The sequence below is a fragment of the Thunnus maccoyii genome, chromosome 4 (assembly GCF_910596095.1).
Source record: "Thunnus maccoyii chromosome 4, fThuMac1.1, whole genome shotgun sequence".
Lineage (NCBI taxonomy): Eukaryota > Metazoa > Chordata > Actinopteri > Scombriformes > Scombridae > Thunnus > Thunnus maccoyii.
The window spans coordinates 7,217,844-7,237,793 of NC_056536.1; the positions used below are offsets into that span (position 1 = coordinate 7,217,844).

Genomic DNA, 19,950 nt, shown 5'->3' on the forward strand with positions numbered 1-19,950 from the left:
GAAGGGCACACAGTATCCAATTCCTAACTCACAGTTGGAAAAGGTCTGTCTCAATTGTGAGTTATTTTGAGTTCAGACTAGCTTGCTTGTTTGGTCACCTTGATAGTTCCAGTTTTAGCTCTCCTCAGAAATGTCACAGGTAGTGGTGACCACCTGGTGGCGCTCATCTCACCACCACCTCGGACACTTCAGAGGAGGGCAGAGCTACAGCTCAAACTGTCAAGATAAACAGGCAAGTGTAACATCCTGTTAATCATTGCCTGTTGTGTTTCCTATTTTATTATGTAGTACTCACATATCTTGTTGTTTCAGTTCCAGCCCTTGCGTGTCTTCCACTCCCTTGATTATCTGCACCTGCTTCCAATTACTCACCTGCCCCTTGTTTTGCTATCAGCCAACCCCATACATGTACTCGCCTGTTTTCCTGGCTTCCCTGCCTGATTGTCCTTTGTTCATCCTTGTGTGTTTATTGCTTTCCAGCATTTATTCCTACCTTAAGTCTCCAAGGTTTTTGACCTTGCTTTATTCTCTGGTTTTTGGATTTTGCCTACTCCCTGGCTGGATTTGCTAGTTGATTTGGCCGGATTTAACTGTGAATGACTGCCTGGCTTTCAAGTAGAGACTTTGCCTATTTTTGAAATCTACCTGGTGTTCTGAGTCTTTCTCTGTGTCTGAGTCTCTGATCTGCCCAGAATCGTTAGAGCATGTTCTGTACACTGGCCTGTCAGTAAGAAACAGCTCACAAAGACTCGTAATATCACCTACTTCCACCTGTCCCTCTTGCTCTCTGTTCTGTTGGCCTTTGACTCCATTAACCCTTTGAATCCTAGGTTGTTTTTCTCATTTGTAATTTCTTTTTATATATAGGCTTATGGCATAGTCACTGTAAATGTCACCCAGCCATGCTGTATATTGTTTTTTCATGTTATGCTATTTGGAAATGTCATTTTGCATGTGAGTAGTACTATACATGCTTTAGGAGACTTTTGGTGGAAAAAAGTTAAAATACAAATGTGAATTTTGTTATTTTTGTCATTATGTACGGACATTTTCAATACAGAACAAATATCTATATATGAAAGGTTAGGGGTGGTTGTCAGCATTCTGGGTATATAAAAAACATGTTGATGGGACATTCTGAGCCATAGTAATGTAAAAAAGAAAAAAAAAGTGTTGAAAGTACCATACAATCAAAATACAGAAACTCCATTTTATCATGAACCAAGATACCAAGCTATAAGAATTGATTTCAAAGTGGGTTTACTGATGCTTAAAGGTTATGAATCCTGATGTGAATTTGTGTCCTTCAGTTACAAAGGGTTAATGACAATGTTACTCAGCCAATTAGTTTACTTTTGCTTCAGTGTTTAGAGGATTTAACCCCCACTCCCTTACAAATCAGTTCATGCACTACTCAATGTACCTCATGAGGAAATCAACACTAGTTTGTCATAAAATCATGATCATCTAAATATTCACTTTACAAACAAGTTCCTCATCCCAAAAGAAGGAATGATCAGATTCCATTTCCACCAGCGGCGCCACAAACAAAGACAACCAAACTGACTGTTTTGATGCTGTACAGTTCTTTTTGCTTATGCAGCCACCAGTGCTCCTGTGCTACAATTATGCTTGTTCAGCTGATACTATACAGTCTCTGATTCATATGATTGTTGACAGTAAGTGCTACTGTGAGGACTTGAGGTGTTGTTTCCCTAAACCCTGTATGATGAGCTTCACAGTGTATAGGCGGACAAAGGGGGATTCCTTGTCCTTGCAATAAAAGGGGTTGAAATATGGCTCGTGACATTTTTGACATCACATCTCTCTCTGTTTCCCAGCATTCCTTTCACTCCTCAGAATACAGTGTGTTATCTAACGCTGCAGAGATGCAGTAAAATAGGTGTTTGTGCTTGCAATGAGTATACATTTATTATCTGAAAAAAAAAAAACTATTGATTTCTCCCATCCAGATATCACTCTCCAGAAGATACGAGCAGATTCTGTATTTATCAGTCAATAAGTTATGCTGACTTCCCTCACATCAGACTGTTGTTGCAGGCTTCGGTGGCTTTTGTCAAACATAACAAAAACTCAATACTACTTCAGCGGCAACTGCTCAGTGTGCAATGATGCAGCAGGCTGATCTGGCCTCTCACACTCTAATCTAACAATATAATGGACGAGGCTATTTAAACTGGGTGAGTCCATACACATTGCATTAGTGAGATGGCTCATATACTGTTGTTTTCAACAGTAGCCATCAATATGGACAGACAGGGACTCATTTCACTCTCATTTTGCACAGTTGAAGAAATATTTCTGTGCGTTATTTCTATTATGAATATGATTGAACAAAAAAGGCAGCCATTTCTCATCTATACAGTGTTGGTATAAATGAGAAACTGTTGCATGGGGGGACTTACGAGAGAGTCCTCTCCAGCCGTCCTCCTGTGGAGCCAATGATTTCTCCAAGGGTACAGAAGGTCTGGCCCAGAAAGTCCTGGGGGGAGAGAAAGGTAGAAGAGAGAGAATTAATTGCATGACAGGTCCAGGAGATAATCCAGGTTTGAAAACAGGCTCTATCTAACAGGAAAGTTACATAAATACAACCTCAAGGTAACTTAATAATGACCTGCCTGACTCAGGCATTCTTAATTTGACACATTTCCAAGACACCATAGTGTGCTCAGTGTTGACAGATTTCCATTTATTTTTAAGAGCTCTCAAACTTTTTTTAACAAGAGTTTATAAGTTCAACCATTAGCTCTCTATAGGGTTCGCACTAAAGATAATAGGTTCAATAGCAATTATAAAACACTATAAAATCAATAGAGATAGTAATAGAGATAGTAAAGTTATTAAACTTTCATTAAAGTTTAATCTTATTTTATTGAAGTGTCATTTTAAATTAAGCGTTAGATTTAGAGGTTAATTCCATCTTTTATATAAGCATGCATTAACTCAACTAGGTCAAGCCCAGGAAGTCCTAGCGGGTTGCTTTATTCAGGTGCTTGTTGACCTGATTATTCTTAAAAGGGCTACACTGTCATAGGGCACCTATCTTTATAGTAGAAAAGAAACATTTTCATTGAACAACAGAACTTGAAGTTTACAACCTGCCCACACACTACAGAGAAAACATATGTCAACATGAAAAAACAGAGTGATGACATGACACAGTAAAACTCCTGCGCAGCAACAAGGGCAGAGCACTATGTGTTGATGAGTGTGGCGTGTGGGCGCAAGCAGGTGTAGGTGTGAGTCCTGCAAACTGAATGTGTGTGTAGTTCCTGTAAATGTCCTGACATGCACAATCTGGTATAGTACACTGTCTCAAACAACAGCAGCTGCTTTCACTTTGAAGTCGAGTTCTGAAAGTTGCTTTACCTGAGCAACTGATAAAATGCAGACAGACAAAATGAGGAATAACACTATGGATGAAGCTTTCCAGGTGGGACCGGTTGGTGTTTGTTCTTGATGAAATGAGATGAAACAATGGGAGAAAAATACAATGACCTGAAATATATTAGAGAAATAAAGAATGAAATAAATGAAGGTGAACTCATGAGCACAACAATCTACACATAAACTACTCACCTTCTGCTCTCCGGTATGATTAGATTTTTTTAAGAAGAAAAAAAATTTTTTGTCAAAAGAAGGGTTTACAGTATATTTAATAGTCAGTGAGATTTTATATATGCTTAATCAAGAATCGGCTGCTGCTGCACTCATTCAATGTAAATTAGCTTTAACAATATGAATAATGCTTAACACGATATGAAACACGTCAAGGCTTGATGGACGTTGTCAGCTCTTACATGTTTGGAAATGTTACAGCTTCTGGAGTCCACATTGTACCTGTGAGAAAGAAATAGATGATAAGATTAGAAGAACTTGTGACAACAAGTTCAAAGAGATTTAAAACAACCACATATACAGATCCACCATAACACCATAACACCACCACCATAACAAAAGAGCTGTTACTTCCAAAAGCACAGATTTCCCTGCTTCATTTTTTAACTATTAATTATCAGTGTTGAGCAGTATTACTGAGTAACATGTTACAGTAATGTAATTACTTTTTTTAAAAAATATCTTTTTATTAGATAGGACAGTAGAGATGACAGGAAACAAAGAGCGAGAGATGGGGTATGACATGCAACAAACTGCCGGAACCGAACTGGGGATGTTGTAGTTAAGTAGCATGCATGCATACATTACTGGGGCGTGCTGGTAATGTAATTACTTTTGTCAGTAGTGTAAGTGAAATTCAGTAATTACATTGCAATTGCTAATCTGAAGAACTCTAGAGGGACTCTTCCAGTTTATTGCTACTTACTGTACTACTTACTGATCAATGGAGACTGACATGACAGCTATACTGGAAAAGCTTGGTGTTTTCTTTATTCTTTCACATCGTTTTAGTTTTGACAAGGCAGTACCTCATTACTGTGACTTGAATGTGATCAGCGTAATAATATGAAACCAAAGATGATGACAGAAACACTCTAATTAAAGATTTGTAGCATAAGCTAACCTTCCTCTAAGATATGCCATTACACCCTTCACGAATATTAATGCAAACGTAACTTCTAGTCAGATTTTGAAGGATCCCTTCACTATAAGTTGCTTTGGAATTTCTGTATTACATTTTTATTACTGTAGATATTTTTTCTCCAGTTTTTTAATATGCGAGTCTGTCACCCAGTTTCCTCCAACTCTGTTCAGAGTGTAAAGAAATGTCAGATAATGTGGAGGATGCAGCTCAATGCTGCTGTAGTAAAAAACATTTTCAATAATCACTTCCCACTGAAATGTGTTCATTATTCATTCATTTTTTAAATTAAACTCATGAAACAACATTGTGAATCCCACACCCAGTGTGCTCTATAAGATAACACAGCCAATAGTGGTTAGCTGGCAGTCATGCTAGCAGATTAACTAACTGGTGATTGCTTACCCCATCGTTCACATATTATCCTCACCTTGAAGGTTGTAGCAAGGAGGAACCATCTTTCCTGCAACTCTAAAGTTCTCTCCTGTACTTATTTGGCTAGCTAGCCTCTTGCTAACTACATTCAGGGATCACATATCTTTTGTTCAGAGTTGGAGGGTGCACCACACAGATTCTGAGTTTAAGACTTCTGCAAGCAGTCACCAGAGCTAAGCTAGCTGTTGACGGTCAGTAGGTACTTCCAAAACTTCCTAGCTTTTTGAGGTCGCCATCACTGACAAGAAAGAAAATACCTATTTCCAAGGATGCTTAACAATTCCTTTAACATACTTTTTTTCAGTGAGTAATAACTAATGAGTGATAGATAACATTTTTCAGGTAACCTCTCCAACGCTGTGAATCATTAGCATATGTTTTTTTCCATTTTATTTATGAGAAAGTGACTAAAAAATCCAAGAAAACAAGAATATATATAATGTTGTTATGTTGAAATTCTGATGCCTACTGTTTCTCACCTCTGTATCAGAGGTTCAGGTTTGTTTTACAAAAAAGTGTATTATTTGGATACTGGACATAGACAATGGCCTCGCAAAACAATAAAGACGCTCTGAGGTCAAGCAAACAGTGTTCCTGTTACATTTTCAAGTTCACACAAATCCTCCCCAACAGTGTATACAAGCAACTGCCCCACAGACCTCACTGAACAATAAAAGCACATTTCTGTGCCTTGATTTAAGTTTCAGAGGCATATAAGTGATCTTTCCAATCTATTGATTAAGGAAAACTGTTAGGTCAACTGAACAGAACAGCCAAGTGCGTATACAGACATTGATTTAATCAGTGGGTCTAGCAAGTGGCCTTGGTAAGTGGGCTTTTAAAAAAAAAAAAACTCCTTCCATGATTGGACATCCCAGAATCTAATTTTAGCAATGATTGGCCTGTTCATTTTTCCTAATGAACCAGATTAGCTTTTCACCCAACTAAGGACCTGCAGAGCGAGAAATTATTCAAATGTAATCAAAGGCATTGCTACCTTAGGTTGGTTACTCAGAATCTAAGTATTCACATAGCAGAATGTATCCAAATTTAGAATTAAACAAGTTCAGATTTATTCAGAAAAAAGTGAAGTAAAATACTGTCAGAATACTTACACATCAAACCTTAGATTTTGTTTTTCTTCAAAGAAGAAATCCAGGACAAACTTCCTGACAAAATCTGGGTTCCGAGTGTTATCGATTACCTCTGTCCTGCCAAACTACAAAAATAGAAAGACAGAAATAATTGGTTGTAAAAGCAGCACTGATTCAATGGTCAAATAAATGTGATTAAGCGTATATCAAGACAAACACACCAGAGGAAAAAGTGAATAAAATTTGTGAGATTCAGCAGCAACCCATATTACCATTGTAACATTTAATACAGGATTAGAATTCATAAATACAAATCTCCTTTGGCTAAAATATGACCACACTGTTTAACACCGAGCTTCATTGTGCTATTTGCTAAATCTTGAGTCCCTGGAGAAATCAGAATGCTACATTAGAGCTGCATCAGAGCCAGCACTCTACCCTACATAAGCACAGAGGCCTGGTCCCAGCCTCCCTCCTGGGCCAGGCCGTCTCTCCATCTCCTTACCAATCACACCAGTAATCCCCCTGGTGGACTGCCAGCCTCGCCTCTGCGGCCTGGCCCGACAGCACCGTGTAATGAGCTATTGATCTTGGTACTGCCTCACTGCAGCCTCAATACCTCGACTCATGTCTTTAGTGCCCAACGCACATAATCCGCGCTATCAACTGCGTCCCCAGCCTATCCATTACCAAGGCCTCGCAGGGGAGTGTATTGGACCTCAGAACCTACCCGCCTTATCGACCTGAAAGGAAAATCCCATGATATTTCCTAGTAGTAGTGTTGCTATTTTCAGGGCTGGAGTCCTTTGGTTTATAATCTCACTCAGGCGTGCTTAGTTAATAGGTGCTCAGGCATTGTGGGTGACAGTTAGGGAATTGCTTTGTTACTGAGGGAGATGTTTCTTGTTGTTCTGGAGTAAGAAGAGCAGTTGGCAGCAAAGACAATTATTGCTTTCAACATAGGCATATGTAGAAATATCAAATGGGTGTTTTACAGATACCATGCATTTCTTGATGTAATATTCTTCAGTAAACCATTGAAAAGAAACATTTATTCAGGGTCATAAATGCACAAAAGAACCCATTCAGGCAAAAATAACAATAATAACGACAACAGTGGGGCACAAAAGAGGGATTTGTGCTTAAATTTGTTTGCATGTATGCACAATTGTGTGTTGACTTGTAAGAGATTTGCATTCATTGTGTTTGGGAAACTGAAATGGAGTTCATACAGACAACAATAGTTGCATTAGATGAAAGCATTTTTCTTGTTTATTTTATAGCTTTTGCAAAGATTTGCCTACGAAATCTTGCAGGTTTCAAGCTGGCAACTAGGTGTGCCTTATAGCTTATTTAATGGGTATTAGAAGTACAGCAGGGCAGTATAATATTTATTGTTTATGGTGTAGTTGTTGGATTTGCATTTCTTCCTTTTTATTTATTTTTTGCCAATTTCAAGTGTAAAGTGGATGGAATTATCTGTGTTTATCCTTGAACAACAGAATGGAATAAATAGACCCTGAAAATACTGCTTTGTGTGTTCTGCTGCATGACCTTGGTAGAGCTTATGCAAACTCAACACTGTACCTGGAAAGACTCCAGACTCAGACTAAGATGTATGCAAGCTCAGAATAATTCAAAAGGCAGCTAAACAGTTAGCTATGCTTATTTGAATGTGACCCTAAAGCCCATGAGAACCTAGCCTCCAATAGTCCAATATTGATCAAATAAGCAAGAATCAATTTTAATAGGAGAAAAACATCCAAAGGTATTATTTATTAAAAACTCAGCTAATCTGCTTGGGTGTGTTTGATCTGATTTGATTGATGGTGGCCAGTCAACATAAACAAACAACCTCACAACTGTCATCATATTCTGTTTCAAATGTTGTTAAACCCTGATTTGTGCCTGGAAGTACGTGACATCCTTTTTTTCCAACCAAGCCCTGCCCATTTCAAACCAGTGAGAAAAACACAGACCGAACGCTACTTCAAATGAAATAACTAAAGCAGTTCCAACTTTGAACTTTGACCATTGAACAGAAAATTGTATAATTATATAGGGCCCCATAATTCATAGTAAGAGGCTGATTGGGAAATAGGATTTCAGGGACTAATGCAAACAAGATGATTTGGCAATAATCAGGGTCTTTCCTGAAGACCTGGTCACACCAGAAAGTGACTAAGCGAAATTCATCTACATGTCTTGTACATGGTCCCAATAAATAAATAAGATGTGTTCTCAAAACTATTTAGTTGTAGAAGCTTGGTGATGTAAGGACTATTCACAGTGATCTACTGCAACTGGTGAGCTGACTGCTAACCCGCTAGCCAGCCGGGACATACTAAAGTTCATTCAATAAAGAGTTTTATTCAAGAGATTAAAAAGCTCCTTGAGCTAGCCTGCTAACTGCTAAGTGTCAGTTGGCTAACTGCTAATTGCTAGTTCACAAAATGCAATTGAAAGACATTTGTACTTATATTGACTCCTGTCTAATAACTGTTTCCAAACCATTCCTCTTTTGTTGAACAGATTATTCTAAGACAGAGGAGGTTAAATAAAGGTGAATGAAAAAACACAAATGATAAGCTACTTTCTCTATTTTGGGGTCTCCAGCTCTTCGTTCCCTCAACAGTCAGCACTGTCATGACAACTTTCTATTGATCTAGAGTACAAATTCACATTTCAAAGTTAATCAAAGTTGAACTCCTCTCAGCAATTCCATTGGAATTAATAGATTTTGCCACAAAACTTCACTGTTTAGAATATTGGTGTGACAAGGCCTTTTTTTCTGATTTTAGAGCATGTAATCACGCAGACTGAGCTGTCTGTAGTCCCCATAGATGTTTAATAAGAACTGGATACTTCAAGATGGCGGCCATTCACTTGAATGACAGTAATAACTGATTTTGTTCGCAGTTTAATTTGTTCAGTCAAAAAGTTTAAAGATGTCTTTTTTATAAGCTTGGTCTGGGGAAAATGCTTTTTGATGCAGGCAACTGGGACAAATTGGCAGCAAGGCTGAGTGGCAGCACTGTATTCACCTCTCTTAATACATCCATGGTAATCCCCCATGGGCCACCACAGGTGATATGTGGGAGCCAATGAGTGGGGGATCTATTGGCTGGGAGAAATGGAACCACTGTGATCAGAAAACATAGCAGTACACCCGAAAACAGCTGGAACAGGCAGAAAAGAAGCCCAAGGTAACTATGACCTTATACAAACCACTTGTCAAAAAAAACAGACCAGAAAAAAGAAACCCAAACAACCAATATTGTTTTAAAAAAAAAGTTTTTAAACACAGAGGAACATCATATTACACCCTCAGGATATAGTGATATGATAAAAGTTATGCTATTTACAAAGATTATTTTTCACATATTTATATTTTTGCTGGAATGTAAATGCACAATTTCTCCCTCAAAGGACAAAATTGCACTTACAACAGTATTGCCATAATGCAAAACATGATGTCAAAAGAAAACAAAGGATTTGTCAGGTTTCCAGTCAAGCACAATTATCTGCTCATGGCGTTGATATGTATATGGCTGGCAGTGAGATGTTTACTCTGCTGATTGCGGTGCCGTGTTTTTGATTAAGCCCTGCCACATGGAATGAAAAGGTGTGAGGTGTCTTGAAGTGAGGGGATCAGCGATGGTAAAACCCTCACTGAAACATTGGTGTTGACTTTGAATTTGCAAATCGGTAAATACACTGACTAAAGACAGACTGTCATGGGCAAATTAGATGAGGTAAAATAGGGCTGAGAGATGACACAGAAATGTGTTTGTGTGCCAGAGACATGTATTGAAAAAAGGGAAGGTATTCAAAGAAGCAGCCGTGAGTGGAAGGTCATATGACCCTGCCTTAAAAAGGAGTGACAGAGGGCGAGATAGCAAGAAGTCTCGGGGAGCAGACGTGCATATTTGATGAGACCTAAAAGGAACCTTACTTCTTTTTCTTCCAGCCCTGAGTCATAATGTGAATTCCTCTTGTCTAACATCATAAACCTGATATGATGAGATCCTTTTTATTTATTTATTCTTTAACTTCTACTATTAATTCATCAGCTTGGGTGGGGTATATGGAGCTTTTTTTTCCCTACCTGAGTCCATTTCAGACTGCGGTTACACTTGTGTGGGCAAGTGAAGAAGCTGACAGTTTCAATTTTCTACAACACTGTTCTCAGGGGTTTGCTGTGACTGGCATCAAGGAGAAGTCTTGAAGTTAATATTCATTATATAGAATTCATACAAATACACACATACTGTATCTGGCATAGAGGTAGGCATAAATATAGGATATTGATATCGGAGAACAAAAGGATGTTGAACTCACCTCCCTCCACTCTTTGGTTCCCACAGCCTGCAAATACAGCACGACCACTGGAAGGGAAAGAGGAGGAGGAGAAGAAGATGATGAACGAGATAATATTGATAATATTCAGTTTCGGTGATTAGCCTGATGGTTTTTATAAGTTGGCACCTGCAGCACCTGACAGATATTAAAACACTCAGGTAAGAAAATCAATGTGACCCATCTATTTTCACTGACAAAGCGAGAGGCAAAGTCAATAATTCTTTTATAAAAACCATTACAACACTATTGTTAGAATGAGAAACCTCAGGGCAATAAAGGAATTTTGGGTTTATTTAATCTACATCGTACACATTGGTCCACATTAAACACAAATAAGGCAACAAATGAGTACAGTATAATGAAAACACATGAACACAATATATTTTATATTCTCACTTTTCTGCCAAGTATACCTGTGAAACAATACAGGAGTAATCAATCTCTACATTCTCTGCCTTACAGTTATGCTGTCACCACCTCCAGCCAGACCTTTCCCCTGCTATCAATATCTATAATTACAAAAAGGCAAGAATGCTGTGCATAAGGTATTAGACTCAGGACCAAATGAAACATATGGCCTAAGTATACACTACATTGCTGGTTCTGTAACTGTCATTTTTAGCCAAGCTAGCGCCATAACCCTAGAGATGGAAATGATGGTCAGTCCAATATGGTCCAGACTGAAATCTCAAAAACTATTGCACTGACTGCCATGACAGTTTGTACAGTGTGAAATATCTCGACAGCTGTAGGATAGATTACCATGCAGTTTAGAGCAGAAATTCATCTAACACCATCATCCACTCAAAATCTAAATTGTATGCAAAACTTGGTTTATGATCACCTTCTTACCTTCAAAATTAATGACATTCCCATAAGCCTAAACTATTTTGTGTTTAATGCTAACTTACATGCTAGCACACTAAACTGAAATATTGAAATTAAAGACAAATAATACCAGAACAATAAAAGACATATTTATTTTTCATGTGAACTGAAAGTGTGATTTACATGGACTATATTTTGAAGTTTAAAAAAAGGATATAATTTGAGATACTGTATATCTTAACAATTTCTATTGATAGCAAATCATTTGCCATTATCTGTGTCTGAACATTTTTGGTTTTTTTTCTTTCTTTAGTCTGACACTATTATTTGGCAATTACATCACAACTGCTAAAGATACAAAGTTTGAACCTCAACCTTTATGTTTCTAGTTTGGTGATCTTTACAATGAGCATTAACCTTTAAAAAGCTGTTTGCAATACTGCAGGCGCTTAGTACTGCTAAAAAAAATGTAGCCTTAGTGAGTAAGCCTGAGATACTGTATGGGTCCCCTGGCTAGCCAGTATTTGAGGTTTACAATTTACAATGTCCTGTTGTGGGTTCTTCCCCAAACATTACATTTTTCTTCTGAGGAGAGATGCTGCTTTGAGCACAACTGCATGAATATGCAATACAGCAGAGGCAGCCCAATTATAACCAAACAAATGTACCCTGTTCTAATGTTTGGATTAAACACAGTATGTACATTCATAAGCAAACAAACAACACCCTCTAAAGGCTCTTATGGGATGTATTAATAATTGGCCAAGTGTTGCTGTTTGTCTAGACGGGCACCATCAGCCACTGTATGCCTCTGTGAAGTTTGGACATTAGCTCTAATGAACTTCAGACTGTCTGGACCAGCAGACGATTAAAACCACATTTTCCCTCCTAATGAGCAATTAACAGAGGGGAGATAACAGGGAAAGGGCAGCAGGCAGGGAACCTTTGGGGCAATGCGTCTTTAGAGGAAAACAATCTTTTCTTTGTCAGATTGTTAACCATATGGGAAGATTATGGTGCTGTTTAAATGGGTTTTGCAAACCCAAGTTTCACAAGTTAATCAGTTTGTGAATAGCCTTCAATTAAATTACAAAATACAAAACAATGAAGGCGAACGCACTCTGGGGATTAGATCGGCTTGTAAGTCATACCCCAATGCCCTCACTTCACCAACAACTGAAGTAATGATTTTATACACTCACCAGCCACTTTATTAGGAACACCTGTGCAATCTAATACAATTCAATACAGCTCTGCCATAAATTCTACATTTATGAAGCTTATATATTTTCAGTTTTTGTTGACATTGTCAGAAAGGTGATAATTCTACTTTCTGTTTATTATTGAGGTCATAGTGGGTGGTGGTGTACTGGAGTGCATTATATTGAAATATATATATATATACCAGCCACCATTCAGCTGCTGGTGGCTGGTATATGAATATATGTAAGTCAGAGACAGAAATCACTGTAAGTATGTTTATCTGAGATCAAAGTCAAAGAACCTTGGTATTTCCCTAAGGTTGCAAAGTAACAACACAGCCTAATAGTGAACTCAAACTAATCCGCATCAGGGCTACATCAGTGCTGGTCATGTCCAAAGGACCTGACTGATTGCCTGCTCTATGGAAAGTGACTGAGAAAGGAAGGAGCCCATCTGGTCAGCAACGGTGCAGCCAAATCACAAGGCAATTCATTGTTACTCCAATCCCTACTTCCAACTACAACTCCTGACAATAGTCTGGCTGCAGGAAGGGTACCCAGGTGACTCTGAATATCAACAGTTCGGACTTGAGCACAAATCATATTAAGTTCTCACATGGATCCACAGATTAGCAGTATATGGTAAAGGGAGTGCTGCAGTGCCACAGAAAAAGGACGAGTCTCCAGCAAATATGTTCGCAGCCTGTTTTCACATCTAATTGTCCGTTTTTAACAGATTGTGCCAGGACGTAAAGACGTAATCTCCAGCATGTATGTACATGCAAGCACATTAAGAGATTTCAGTCCCCCTCAATATTTAAAGTTCTGTCCCATCAGTGTATCGACTGTAACTGAAAATGGCAGGGCATACGCTCAGACTGATCTGGCTAATGCCAAGTGAGCTGACAGTGACAATCACCTGTGTGAAGGTTCTCAACTGGGGATTTCTTGCTTCCTGCCTCCTGGATTTGCACTGCAGGAAAATATAATCAGAGCTGCTCGCTGTGAGGTGGAACAGAGCGGTGGTCGGATGGCGGGAGTGATGGAGGGTGAAGCTGGAAAGGGACGACTGGAGGAGGACAAAACAGAATATTAAAAGGCAGGGACAGGGAGGGAAGGAGAAAGAAGAAAGGTTGGGTGGGATAAAGAATAGAGGACAAAGAAAAGGGGGGCATGGAAGTAGCAGCAAAGAAGAGTTAAAGGTAAGGAGATGAGATGGATAGATGATGGCAAGTAGGAGCAGAGTAGAAACACAGTCATGTGGTGGCAGATTCCAGCTGGAGGAGAAGGGGTAGGTTTTAAGGGCTTGGCTGTAAGAAATCCCTCTCTGTTACACCTCTCACACAGCAATTTAGGTGAGGCACAATGGGCACACATCCCTGCTCATCTATTGATCAGCTGCCAGGAGAGGGATAAGGCAAAAGAGCCCAAACCTTTTGAGGCCAATTCTTGAACCTCAGTGGAGCAGCTATGACAAAACTGCACAGACTGAAGAAAATATAAGGAAATACCCTGCGCCAGGAAGGGTTTTCTGTGATTTTCTGTGAATTTCCAGTCTTCTTGTCAGCCTAAATCACAAGGGACGCTGCGTTAGCAAAGAGCACCCCATCGCCCTAAAACTGAGATGGCATAGTCCCCCTGATTCTCAAAATCAAATTGTGGTGTTAGATGTAGATCTTTCTTTGCTCACAAGAATAATAAAGTGAAACATACACCTGCATTAATACATTTTTTTTGGGCCACTTGGGATGCTGATGAGGGCTTAGCTTAGCATAAAGACTGAAAGTAGGGGGAAACAGTTAGCCTCTAGCTAGTTCTCTCCAAATTTCAAAAACATGCTTTACAGCACTTCTAACAGGGTTTATACACCAAAAGTATAAGTTCAACGTTACACAAGGCAAAGCTAGCTATTATTTACAGTGGAGAGAGTGGCTGTCCAGCTGTGCGAGTCAAAGTGATAAGCACTGTGTTGATTTTCCACCAGGTTTGGCTGCCAAAGTCAAACTGAATTGATCTTTGATCTGAGAGACGCTGGCCTTCACAACAAGTGTCCTTTGGGAGCGTCTGTCATGGACGGAAGGTGCCAGTTATGACTGCGATAATTTTACTGTGGAGAAGAATGGTGGGAAGGTACTTTTTGTGCATCTCTGATTTATGTCCTGTAAGTGAATTACGAAGAAGCTCAGCGACAAATCAAACTGCATCAGCTGCATCATGAATTTAACATATGAAATATGTTAAATTCATGAATTAATTTATCATCATTTGTTTGGTCTTAAAACCTGCGCTCATAAAGCTAAAAGCTAAACATGTAACAGCAGCATACTGCTCTGAAATAATTATTGTGTCTAGTATGGTGCCTGTTCATAACATGCCTGGTTGGATTGGGCTGATTGCTTAGCCTCTGGCATTGCTGCCTCATCACAGGAAAATTAATACTGTTGATGTAAGGTGTGAACTGAGTATAAACACTGACAACATGAAAGAATCTAACATTCTATTACACACAGGTGTTAAATACTATAATAGTGAATCTTTTCTTATTTCAAGTATAATGAGGGCTGCATTTAAAAATAAAATACATAAAAATTTGCACCTTGAAAATAAAGTGAATCCATCATTTTGATAGAACGTTTGCTTTTGTTATTTGACTATTACACACGCCATTTACAGTTAGGCCCTATACAATTTCCAAATCATCAAATTTTATCCTGAGTAAGAATGTCCACTTACACTAATCTAAATTAATTCCCAGATTCAAAGGAACTCCAACAGCAGAGGATGGTCATCATCACTTCAACACCGCGCTCTTTCTTTACTCCTGGACAGCATACTCAGTGCTCAGACACAGAGCTGAGTGGCTTGTTGTTCTCTTGTTTATTCAAAGTTTATCAGTATGAAACATCGAGTGTATAAGCACGCCATGTGAAAATACTTTTCTCTCTGATTTCCGGATGTGCTCATGACATGCAGTTGCAGAGAAGTCCCGCTCCTGCTGCTGCAGAGCTGAGCAGCTCGCAGATCGCTTGTTTATTCAGAGATTATTAATATTAAATGTGTCACATGTCCAAATTGCACCAAATTGTCACTGTACTTCCTTGGGTCCTGAGCAATACAACTATCAAGTGTGAAGTTGATCAGATGAACGGTTCTTGAGATATGCGAAGGACATACACACATACAGGCAGACAGAAAGTCCTTATATCCTTTATAGTTGGATGTGGATATCAACATATTCTTGACCTAAAAGAGATAATAAACATTAAAATATATATATATATTTTTTTAATCAATGTGACTAGTAGATGCCATGGGTGGACGAGGGGCTGCTCACTCTTTCCTCAGATCTCATTAGGAGACCTCAGGGTAATTAGGGACCAGTGACCTTTTTTTAGATGGTATGACTCAGGTCTTGCCTTTATTCACCTCAACCACTGAGCCTTTATTGAATTATAATTTACCTGTCCATGAAAGTGGAACTTGTCAACTTGATGTGTATACAATGGATGAGGAAAATGTAAAATTCCTTGCCCTCCATCATTTCTTACATATATCACTGTGTGCCACAGAAATTCTGCTTTGCATCTTTCTATTGTTAAAAGCAAGGTTTTTAGTTTTTTTTTTTTTTTTTTTTTTTTTTTTTACAAAGTTTATACTCAAATACATACTTGTGGTGTTTACAGTAACAACCCTCCCATGGAGAGAAAATTGCCACTAGTGCTAAAGAAAAGTAATACAAGGCCAAAAATAGCTTCTTCTGAATCACATAGTTAATACAATATATCACAATCTAGTCACCCAGATGAGTCATTTATAACCGCAGCAGGTTTTAAAACAGATTCTCAGAACAGGACAAGACAGAAACTCTCAAAACTAAAACCACACCTGCTGTGCTATAACAAAACAAAACATTAACTCCTACCTGCTGATGAGTCAAAATCAAGCAGATAAAACTAAACAAATGTACAGGAACACATAATGTATCAAATGTAATCAACATGACTCATTATCTCACATTATGAGAGACTGTATAGAATTGTAATTTATTAGATACACATAATTGATTTGATTACTTTTAAATACACCTGGACTGGTGGTGAGTGGAGAGGCTGTCTCTCCTGAAGATTTTAATGGAGTGAGACACCCATGCATGTCGATGAAAACTTTCAGTATTCCACCAGCAAATGATGTTACATAAGAGAAGTGGGATGTTTCATAGGGAAGCCTGATAGTGGTTTAGATGGTGGTGGATAGAAATAAAAGAGCCAGATAAATCTTGTAAATAGGGTGTAGTTTCAGGAACTGCACAATGAGAACATGAAGCAACTAAAAAGATTACCTCAATTTCCATAAGTGTCTTCTCTTAATCTTTAAAAGTTTTCATGATTTGGAGTCATCAGTGATTTTCTAAGTCATTTAGAACTGAAATCATAGCGATGTAATATGAAATCTGAAAAGGAATTGGAGATGGAAATTACGCTTTCTGAAGTGCTCAAGGGTCACTTCAGCAACAGAAAAGCTGTGCCAAAGACAGAAAGAAGTACAGTCACAGCTATTTGGAAAAGAGAAGAAAAATATCTCATGAATTCCATTACTTTTATTGGTCTCCAAAGGAATGTATCATACAGATGCGTTTGTCTCTGACCAAATAACAAAACTTCTTTTTTTTCCCTTCCAGTTTACAATCTCTTCAGGGATTTCAATTCTTCGTAGCCGCTGCAGTTCAAACGGAGAATTTTACTTGCTTTGGGAAATGCATGAAAGCTGTTTACATCCCTCCAAGGGCAGCGTCAATGCAGTTGAGGTCACACATGCCTGGAATATGTTAAAACCCAGTCAAGACAGGACTGAGTGAGACTGTGCTACAGGTCAGCATGGCTCCCAACAACCCAGTCTAACGGCAGTTTGTGAAATAGTCACGAAATTTAATCTATAGATTCGTGTACATGGACACGAATTTTCCATTTATTATGTGACAGTCAGCACGATTTTCAAACTAATGTACTGTATTTCAATTGGAATGTGTCGTACCTGCACACCGTTTCTTTTTCTGTCAGTCAGGTCTCAGGACCACAGATGTTGTATTGGTTTTTCTCATTTGTTATTCATGTTTTGAACTATAACTGCTACATTATTCAACATTGAGTCACAAGATTTTATCCTTATGTTTATTTTTCTAATTTTATCAGTCAGCATCAGTCTGGTGGGCGGACTGGAAGACCTACCTGACAAGTATTTTCCTCACTGTTGCCATGTTAAGGTTTTCTTTCGATGATATCTTGAACATTTCTCAACACAAAAACATGAAAGTGTCCTTGATACAGTAACTCAACAATACTACAGGTTAATGTTAAGGCCATCCGTTTTAATTATTTCTGATTTGGTTCTGAGAAATAATGGTTTTTTGTCAGTTTTCAATTACAGAAAACTGCATTACCCATGAGCCTCATTAAGCATTACCGTGGAGATGAAGACAGTCCACTTTGTGTTACACTGCAAAACTTTTATTTACTATTATATCTACTTTTTACTTTTAATTACCAAATTTATTCCAAACTGATTAAGATTTTTGTGTGCAGCTTGTTTATTGAGTCCCCCCGATTCACACACACACACACAAACACACAACCTTGGATGACATGGCTCATGGAAGGGCATTGTGTTATGGGTGAGTTTGACTCCAGTTTTGATCTTTGATTTATCTGAAATAAACCAACATATTTACTTTTTCTAGATAATCTAGATGCAGTGTAATTACCAGTTCATCTGTACAAGATATTTGATATAGTCAGTAGATATATCCTTTTACTACCCTATTTATAACTCTACTTTGCAAACTGGAAAAACTACAACCTTGTTGCTGATTTGTATCAAGCTGCATGGCACAGCTCTAAGGAATTGTAGTTTTTAAAAAATAGTTAGTGTTTTTTCCTAGAATTGGTAGTTGTAAATACTGAATTGAGAGTACATTGAGGAGATTGAGTGGGTGGTAAACACATTTATGTTATCAGATTTTAAATATCTAATTGTTAAATGGGTGAAAATTAATTTTAGCCATGTGTTACCCATATTTGACAGCACCCCCAGTTGTTGACCATACTCACATGATAGCTGAGGTCAAGAGCTCTGTATAACAGTTGGTCCTATGTCTGTAGCCCCTTTTGTTGCTTAATTATATGTCTTCAAACATGTACCAAAGTCAAGGTTCAAAGGTCAGTATTTCAAAGTAGGGGCCATGTAGAATCTTCATTTAGACATGTTACTCTCCAGGTTGAGACCTTTGCAAGAAGGTTTTTGGTTTTGTTCTACAACATAGTTTTAATTTTCTCATTTCATGGACACAACCCATCCCAGGCCTAGTGTCAGAGAGCACTTTGAAGGCCCAATATATAAAATGAAACTTTTTGTTTGTTTGTTTTTTCTTTTTTAGTGGAGATTACAATACTGCTGACAATCTAGGGCATTACTATAGGCTTGGAGGAAGGCCTAAAGTGCTTGGGTTAGGGTTAGGGTTAGACCAATCCATTCTCATTCATGCATAGGCTACCATACCAACCCTGGAGTTTTTTTTCCCAGCAGTTTTCTTCTTTACTGTTACTGCCTCATTGTTACATTTCCAGCTGCATTACAGCAACTTTCAATCTGTGGAATAGCATTAAATCATCAGCATGTATGTTTATCATGCCACCCACTCGCAAAGCAGGGTCCCTTAGTATAAGTAATGGTCAAAAACTCCACAGGGTACCATTAGGAAAAGTAAAAACAACTGGAAGCTTCTTGTTTGCAGAGAAACAGCACAGAGCTGGAAATAAGTTGCATATATATGTTAGATTATAATCACTCGTATGGCATGTTTACCTATCCTATCAATTCTAGTCTGTCCAAAACATAGATTTTTTAAATTACTCCAGCTTGCTAGTTTCACACTACAGATGAAAATGCACATTTATTGCAAAGTTGTATATCTTCCATGTGTGGGCAGATACACAGAGACATCAGGTAATTTGATGGCGGAGTAACACAAACTCAAATTTAATTTACACAAGGAGCAGGCAAAGTGATACAACATCCCCAAGGACAAACTCTGAGTCATCAATAAATTAGATAAGGGGCAGACCTTCAGAGTCTTGCTTTGGTATCTCGGTACATTCTTCCACAAAGCACACATAAACACGGGCAACAGATTATGTTAGCAGGGTTGATGACTAAAAGGGGAGCACAAGAGAAAAAAAACATTCAATGTAATTTTATATTTTTCTTTCAAAACACATGTCTGGAGGGGATCTTTAATGAAACAGAGGCAAAATGAACCTTCAGTTAAAATAACTTCAGCTGAAACAAAAAGAAACAAGACTAGATGAAAACCTAAACTGTGTCTCAAATCACATACTTCTGTTAGTACACTTTCATGTAGTATACTGCATACACTATGTACTTACTGGCGTAGTGCGCAAATTTTGACAGGGTA

General features: G+C 38.3%; 1 protein-coding gene across 3 annotated transcripts in view; it reads right to left on the reverse strand.

The window, feature by feature from the left end:
- The window catches only part of LOC121896175 (copine-9-like), an 83,140-nt gene that overhangs the window by 53,297 nt on the left and 9,893 nt on the right, over positions 1 to 19,950 (reverse strand). For 2 of the 3 annotated variants that reach the window (XM_042409897.1, XM_042409899.1), the window contains exons 3-6: positions 10,432 to 10,478; positions 6,112 to 6,215; positions 3,822 to 3,861; positions 2,427 to 2,503 (exon numbers count right to left, since the gene is read on the reverse strand). In XM_042409897.1, the coding sequence (XP_042265831.1) occupies positions 2,427 to 2,503; positions 3,822 to 3,861; positions 6,112 to 6,215; positions 10,432 to 10,478 (268 nt within the window). Of the gene's footprint in view, positions 1 to 2,426; positions 2,504 to 3,821; positions 3,862 to 4,966; positions 5,273 to 6,111; positions 6,216 to 10,431; positions 10,479 to 19,950 lie in introns of those variants that run through there. The other variant, XM_042409898.1, reaches the window with a different exon arrangement.